Source organism: Ipomoea nil, unplaced genomic scaffold, assembly GCF_001879475.1.
Source record: "Ipomoea nil cultivar Tokyo-kokei standard unplaced genomic scaffold, Asagao_1.1 scaffold0545, whole genome shotgun sequence".
In the NCBI taxonomy this organism is placed as follows: domain Eukaryota; kingdom Viridiplantae; phylum Streptophyta; class Magnoliopsida; order Solanales; family Convolvulaceae; genus Ipomoea; species Ipomoea nil.
This window is the reverse complement of record NW_017616973.1, coordinates 440,375-449,411: the sequence shown is the minus strand read 5'-3', so window position 1 is coordinate 449,411 and position 9,037 is coordinate 440,375. Positions and strand designations below refer to the sequence as shown.

Genomic DNA, 9,037 nt, shown 5'->3' with positions numbered 1-9,037 from the left:
AGTTGGACATACTAAATAATCAATTTTTGGTTCCAATTAAAGTCCAACTAAATAATGAAGATATAATTCTCCACCATAGTTGGACATACTAAAAAAAAAAAAAACAAAATATACCTTCCAAAACCAAGTTTGAATTTGGCTCAAATGATAACATTTTTTTATTAATGGAATCTAAAAGATGTATGTCAAATCGCGTAAATTACTGCATTTAGTCTGAAGAACCGAGCACGATTCGTGGATCAATTAATAAAAGTTGCTAAATTTTGGGAAGTGACTGAAAACATGTTTTGCCAATGCAATTAATCAAAGAAATAAATATGTTTTTTTATCTTCCAAATATATATTCTAATGTTTTAATCCACTACACATCGCATTAAAATATTTATATTTATTATTTGTCATGAATTGACCTAGCTACCACATGTGATAAAAAAAAATGAAACTAAAATAAGTAATTGCACGTCAAGATGATAATATTAAGAAATAAATTTAAAATGAGAACATTTTGCATCACTCTTAATATAGAATATAATTTTCTTAATCATTAAATACTAAAAATCCAATAAAATAACCATAACAAGTCATATAATGTATATTAGGAAAAAAATATTCGTGTTGGGATGTAACATTACTATATAAAAAAAAATATTCAATTTTTCTCATATATAAATAAATAAATAATCACACACACACACACACACACAAACACACACACACACACACATTCATTTAAAAGAGAGTATTTTTCATCACTATTAATCAATATTTTTAAAAAAAAAACGACGGAATGGCCACCGCCCACCCCATCGTTTTTTTATTTAATTTCTTTTTCAATTTTTTAAAATTAATTATTAAAAATTATCTTAGTTGCCACGAAAGCATGTAATCTGCTATCCGATGAAATTGCATACCTTTAGAGTGTTCAGTGGCCAAATTGCATGTTTTTTGAGTGTTTAGTGGCCTAATTGCACATTTTTTTTTCGTTCAATGGCCTAATTTTATTTTCAGGTTACATTCAGTGACTAATTTAAACTTTATTCCAATAATGTATATTAAGAATAAATATTCGTGACAAGGTGTAACATTACTAAAAAAAATTATTATTCAATTTCCTCATATATAAATAAATAAATGAATACACACACACACACACACACACACACACACACACACACACACACACACACACATATATATATATATATATATATATATATATATATATATATATATATTTATATATATATAATCACGGTAACGAGTTTTATACAAAAACATTGCAAGTGTATGTCCATACGCACAAACAAAAAAAAAAAACAATTATTTTTAACTCATTGCAATCAAATTTAAAACAAAAGAATATAACTAAAGGCAATCAAAATTGACCTAATAACAATAATTTTAAAAAAATAACTAATTGGACGTAATAGCAATTAATTACAAATCAATATCTCCAATTGTGATATTTTCTACTCTTTTAGGAAGTTGATAATAACAGTGAACGAATATTCTTCATTTTCATTGTTTCCATTGAATTGCCTAACCCTCATATGAAATTAGTCGAAGAAATAAATATGTTTTTTAGCTTGCAAATATATATTAATTCTAATGTTTAAAACCACTACACTTTGCATTAAAATTTTTATATTTATTATTTTTCAAGAATTGACCTAGCTACCACATGTGATAAAAAAAATGAAACTAAAATAACTAATTGCACGTTAAGATGATAATATTAAGAAGTAAATTTAAAATGAGAGCATTTTGCATCACTCTTAATATAGAATATAATTCTCTTAATCATTAAATAGTAAAAATCCAATAAAAAAACCATAATAAGTCATATAATGTATATTAGGAAAAAAATATTCGTGACAGGCTGTAACATTACTGTAAAAAAAAAAAAATTAGAAAAAAAAATCAATAATTTATTCAATTTTTCCTCATATATGCTGCCCTATAAATATGGTATCATCTCAGCATGCATAATATCCAACACAAGATCGATAAAGAATAAAAAACCACAAATATAATCGATCTTGAGCACTTAGCTTCTCGTTCCTCTTTTCTCATTTCCAATCAATTATCATGGCAAGAAGGAGATTAAGATTGGCATATATTGTCAATCAATCAAAACGAAAAGCATCCTACTATAAAAGAAAGAGAGGGGTGGTCAAAAAGCTTAACGAGCTCACCGTTCTTTGTGATGGGGATGCTGCCATGATAATGTATAGCTCGTTTGAGCAGGGGCCAGTGATATGGCCTACTGGTGAAAGGGTTCAAGAGTTGATTGCTAGGTTCATGCAATTGCCGGACGTGCAACAAACGCGGCGAATGATGAGCCAGGACAGCTTTGTTGCGGAAAGGCTTGAAAAGTTGGGCACTCTGCTTCTAAAATTGAAGCGAGAAAACAGGGAAAAGGAGATGAATGCACTGATGCATAAGATTTTTAGCGAAGAACAGATAATTGATTATCTGAGTTCAGTAGACTTAAACGATATGGGTTGGGTTTTAAACACGAATATCGCTGAAAGTTTTATGAGGATTGAAAGAGATTCCCCAACTCCGGCTCCTTTTCTCCCTGCTGCTCCTTCTCTTGCAACAACCTCACCTCCTGTTCTTGGGTCTGGGACTAGCAATGTGGTTGCTCCGGCGGATGTGTTTTCCGGGCAAAGCTATCAAGGCACGATAGGTATACAAACTCCCATATCTGCCAATCTTAATCCTGGAACCCCGTGGAGTTATCAAAATTGGGCTTTTATGAATGACAGTAATCAGAATGACCCAACTCAGGGGAGTCCAGGTCCTAGCACTCAGTAATCAAAATCCTTATAGATTTTGCAAACTTCTTTAATGCTGTCTCATGTTTTTTAATTTTATGCTGTTTTGTATTTTAATGCTATTATTCATCTCCCTTTTACATATATCTATTCTATATACTCATATACATACAATCCCCAAGCAATACCGGGTAAACACCGCGCAAGAACTAACGAGTTGATAGGCCAAATTACAACAAAACATCTGTGTATCTTTTTAATTTAGAATTAAATATCCATAATGCCTTTATTCAACAAAATTTATTCATTCTCAAAAAAATTAAAAATGGATATAATTTCATTAGTTATATTATCATTATTTTAATTTTCATTTCTACAATGCGAAGAGTATATATTCCTTATTACCTTCAAATTCATTAATATTAATTATATTCACTACATTGTTCATTGTATTTTTTACACTACCAAGTTTGAATTTGGCTCAAATGATAACATTTTTTTATTAATGGAATCTAAAAGATGTATGTCAAATCACGTAACTTACTGCAGTTAGTCTGAAGAACCGAGCACGATTCGTGGATCAATTAATAAAAGTTGCTAAATTTTGGGAAGTGACTGAAAACATGTTTTGCCAATGCAAACCATGAAACATAGAATTATAATTGAGCTAAATTTATACATTCTAAGAGTTGTGATAAAATTATTATCTAATGGGTTGAGAGATTTATTTACATAATTCTTGCCTGTGGGCTAAAGTTTTAATTCTATTAAATCCAATTAAGAAACCCTTATGATAATATTTTTCACAATTACTAAAGAGCCAGAAGAATCTAGTGACATAAAACTTGCCCGTAGGCTAAAGTTTTACTCAATTAGATCCAATTGAAAAATTTATTTTATGATGAAACAATTATCAAAATTAGTTGAAGAATCAAGTGACATAAATCTTGCCTGTAGGCCAAAGTTATATTCAATAAGGTTCATTACAACCATTCTCATAAAAAAAAAAAAAACTTAAGAAATCATGTTCATTTTCTTAATCCCTGTTGGCAAATTAAGAAATATATGATCTAAAGTTTACATTATAAAATTAAAATTCATGATAGAATTGGGAATTCTTTACAAATAACCATAAACTAAATAAATAAATTTATTTCTATCATCACTGATAAAACTACTTGATTGATTATATGAACCCGGGGGTCCGGATTATACAACCCGTATATACGATTGAATATCATGAACGAATAGTAAAATGATAAATATTGCATTAATTGAGTGTATAATGTTATTACAGAGGTTTGGGACGTGTAATAACGATACAAGTATTGTTAGAAAAGTAGAAGATGATTGAATAGGACACCGGGGGGTGTTTTTATACCCCCCGGCCGGACCGGGCCCGGGTCACGTGCGAGGAGCCGCGGGACTCGCTCAACGCGAGGACCCGGTCCTTGGCCGTGCACGGAGCTCGGCCAAGGTGCCGACCATGGGCTCGGCCGAGCCCACTAGGCCGAGCCCGTGGAGGTCCGCTCGACAGCGAGCCGACCTCCCGCCAGGCCGACCCCCGGGTGGGCGACCTCGCGTAGGCCGACCTCGGGTGTGCCAGCCGACCCCATGGTGGTCAGCCTACGTAGGCCGACCCCGGGGTGCCGAGCCCATGTTGGCCGACCCCGGGGTTGTTCGTCACACCGTGTGCATAGTAGCCGGGGACCCCGTGATAGGTAGACCTCTCCATGGTCTGTCCGGTCGCGTGCGTAGTCCACTCGGTGCCGAGTGTGATCTGCTCCATATTGCTTCACCCCGAGTTCGCTCCGTAAATATTCCTTCACTACAAAACTACATTCCAAAACATAATTGCCTGTGGGCTAAATTATGACCGTAGTCTAGTATTTCATCCTGATTAATTATACAAATATAACGAAATTGCATATGGGCTAAATTCCATCATATTACATAAAATTAATCACAAATGATAAGTCCAAAACATTATGTGATCTAAATAAACCGCTTAATATATAATTTTAACAGATTAAGGATGATGTGGCTACTCACAAACCAAATTAAAATTATCAGATCACTAGACAATTATTTGTTTTCTTGCCTAAACTTTATGTGATTGAAACTTAACAATCTTAGGTAGTTGAATATACTCTAGTTATTCCTTAATTAACCAAGATTGAAAACCTAAGAGGTTTCAGTAAATTAAAGATGATTTGGCTATTCTTTAATGAACCGAAATCAAATCACATTGGCAAGAAATACTTAAAATTTTGGCAAACAGATTATACAAAATTGTGATGGGAAAAACTTAATATACTCACAGGAAAGGTGGTTAGAGACTAAGGGATGGGTTTGGTTTATGGAAAATGTTTTCCAAAGGAAAATATTTTCCTTAAAGTTGAGGAAAATGTTGTTTTCTGGTGTTTGGTTCATGAAATTCATTTTCCATTGGAAAATGAATTCCTCACATTTGAGGAAAACAAAATCCTTGGTTGGACCAAGGATATTGTTTTCCATGAGAGATGGGAAGAAAAAGTTATTTGGATTACCTATTTTACCCTTGTTTTCTTTTTTAATTATATTACACTTATTAAATTGTAGGGGCATATAGGTCTTTATACTCGTTATTCCATAAAATTTCAAATCGAACCAAACAATAGAATTAGTATTCCCAGTAATTCTTTTTCCACCAACCAAACAATGAAATTCATCTTCCTAGTAATTGTTTTTCCATGGAATTTCAATTCCACTTCACTAAAAATATTTTTCGCGAACCAAACGAGCCGTAAGTCTCACTGAAAACCAATTCCTTAGATAGAGTATCAATTTAAGGAGACTAGTGGCACAAGATGTTCTTAAGTCATGGCCATTAAAACTAGTATGTCTCTCCGATTCGTATATACTTAATGCATAACTGTTTGGGGGGTATGAACCTAAAACTGTAGCTAATACACCAGTAAACTGTATGGTTCATCTATGATTGAAGCTTAAATGATGAATTAAATTAGCGGACTAAACGTGCTTAAACTTAAGCACTACCGCAACTAAAGTTTATGCATAAGTCCAACTTAAATAGGAACTAATATAATTCCATCCTAAAGTATGCATTGCTAAATGCATAATAAAATTGCATAATTTAAAACAGAATATTATGCGTAGGACAAATATGCATAAACTAAACATTAAACTCATATATTCCAAATAAATTGCATAACTTAAAGCAATTTACAATATGAGATTTCAAAGTATAAACTTAATATTCAAACACCAATAAGTCCAAACCAAAAGGGGACCAAACATTTTGAATAATAATGTACTGGATATATACTTTAAAATTTTTAAACTGTAAGCCCATGGCAAAATGTTTTCATGCATAAAGTTCAAATGTATGAGAAATAACTGAATTTACAAATTCAAACAATATCAAACCAAAAGGATATGAATTTAAACCAAATATTCATTTATTCATACTTAACCAAATGTGGGCAATCATAATTCAAATAAGTAAATGAATTATGGAATTTGTAATTTTGCATTTCCTCGTTCTTAGTCAAGATTACTGTATTTAGACTGACGGATTTGATTAACCGACTTACTGATGAGATCAGTCAGTAAGGTGAATAACGGTAAATATAAAACAAGGATATAAAGAAACACATCAACACACAAGATGTTTACTCAGTTCGATACAGTGTGTATCTACGTCTGGGGGACGATCACATAGGCGTCCCATCCACTAAATCATCATCCAATGTATAAAGGTAGAGAAATAACGATCTCACCCAAGTGCCCCACACAAGGTATGTACGCAGTCTACACAAGTTAGTGGATTGTTGAAGATGGAGAGTCAGGCATCCAGAAGTCCAAGGAAATCCCTTCACTTGGAGAGCCAACTCTGATGCAGTCCACTTCAGTGACGCTATGTTCAATTGCTCCCACAACTAAGTGATCGTAGTGTCCTTTCGTTTAAGCAGCAAAAATCTTTCTCATGTTCATCATCATAATCACCATACACATATTGTGTTGAGAAGGTGCTGTCAAATCAAAGATGAGTTCTCATAAAAACTATATGGAGTGTTTCTTCTGTCTCAAAGGCGTAACCCTAATTCTCGTCGAATAAAAGTACTTATAGTTCCATCAATAAACACTCTCCATAGATATCTTTGATTGTAGAACGTAGGACTGTAAAGGAGGAATGAAATCTTTGAAGATTAGGTCCATACCTTTCCCGAAAATATACGCTGATCTTCTTTCCAAACTTGTCTGCTCATACCGCGTACCACCTTTTAGAAATCAGCTCCCTAAACCAGATCTTCAGTGTCAGACCCTCTGTTGTTGTCTCTGATTGATCAGTCCTCTGTAAACCAAAACTGACACTTAGCTAAATCCTATCTTAGTATGCCATAATAATATTGCCAATTATAAGTTGGGGTTTTTTTGAGCAAACAAAACACTAACAAACTCCCCCTTTGGCTATTATTTGGCAAAACAACTCGACTACAAAAAAAATACAAAACATATAATACTCAAAACGACTAAGATAGGATTATCCAAAACGAAATTCGATTACAAAGTAGACAAGGAAACACAACATACACATCTTGCTGAAACAAACAAAACAAAGTCAAGAGAACCATTGTTTAACCAGATGCCATCACAATCACACAAATGCCCAGCCACGGCCAGAAGGTACAAAAAAACAACTCCAATCACAAACTCCCCCTGAGAACAGCTCCCCCTGAATCATACCACACTACTCCCCCTTTTGCCAAAGGAGAGCCAAAGTCATGTCAAGCATTGGAGGGAGTCTCACTGTCAGACTTGACCGGATCATCAGCAGCGGCTTCTGTCAGGCTCAACCGAAGAAGAACAGTGGCTAACTCCGTCCGAGCTCCTATTAGCTGTTTGGCAATTATGCCATGGACTGTTTCAAGTTCAGAAACTCTAGCCTTTAGTTGGATGGAAAGTTGAAGATCTCGCGCACGTGGAGTGTCATTCGTCACTGCCTCAGTCTCATAATTGGAGGGGCCAGTCACCGGTGTAACATCGCAGATATGATCACCACTTAAAAAACGCCGGTCGACCGTGTACAGGAGGGTCGGACTGATCACCTCACTTGGCATAAGTACAAGACCCTGAGTTGTAAGAATACCAAAGATCAAATTTAGAAAGGGCAGCCGTACCTTTTGTTCTCTCGGGTGGATCAGAGTGAGAATGTGATAGTACATCCACGCCCCGAGATTAATAGTCATCTTCGTTCCAACTCGGAATAGGAGACTAGCCAATTGCTTGCCAACAGTGTTGAAGTGAGCCGAAGGAAGCCAGTTGTGCAATACAAGACGATGAAGAATCACATATTTGGAGGTAAGCTACGAGCTAGGCAAAGTATCCTTATCTCCAGTGGGTCATTTGTCTGCTTGACCACCAGTTATAGTTTTGGCCACTGCATCTCAGTCAGTAATAGCGTCCTCTTGGACTCCTTGCAGGCCATAGTACTCGTTAATAACATCAGGGCCAAACACATACCACTACCCACGAATAAAGATCTGCATTGGGCGCACTCCAGACAAGTTGTCCACCTCATCATTTAGATTACAATAGAATTCATAGGTGAGCAATTTTGAGTAAGGGCAGATGGCAGACACAGTCTTCAACAGACCGACTTCTTTCAGCAACGACAGAACATCACAGACAGAATTCATCTGATTTTCATCCACAGATCGTTGAACAATCAGATCTCGTCGTACCATGGTAGACCATTTGGCTTGAGCAGTAGGAGAAACGAACTGGGGTCTGTAGATGGACAGATCAGAACCTTCAACAGTTTGAACTTCAGGAGTAACACTCCTTCCTCTGGCACGAGTAGCAGGCTTCCCTTTTATGGAAGAAGATGGTGGAACAGCAGTAGTTTGAGCAGTAACAGAGCCTTTTTGCTTCATAGAAGACCTCAAGGTCTTAAACACTTGTTGGACAGGAGGATTGGTCTCAGTTTTCACGGGCTCACTCGACTTCCTTTTCTTCTCAGGTTGATATGTATCCACAGTGTCATCACCAGACTCAACCACAACCTTCACAGGTATATTCTTTCTCTTCGACCGTCTTGTCTCCTTGGATAGAGAGTGCACTGGAGACACAGAATGAATGGAGTCAGATACATGAGCAGAAGTACTGCCAAGCAGATTTGTAACCTCTCGGATTTTGAACTTTGTAGAATCAGGATGAGCAGTGGCCTCAACGGTTGGAATTTCAGATGAAGG

General features: G+C 35.4%; 1 protein-coding gene across 1 annotated transcript; it reads left to right on the top strand.

The window, feature by feature from the left end:
* Positions 1–2,088: 2,088 nt before the first annotated feature.
* LOC109174205 (agamous-like MADS-box protein AGL80) lies at positions 2,089–2,820 on the top strand. The gene has a single exon (XM_019323460.1). It carries the CDS (start codon positions 2,089–2,091, stop codon positions 2,818–2,820), a length of 732 nt encoding a protein of 243 aa, XP_019179005.1.
* Positions 2,821–9,037: the final 6,217 nt, after the last annotated feature.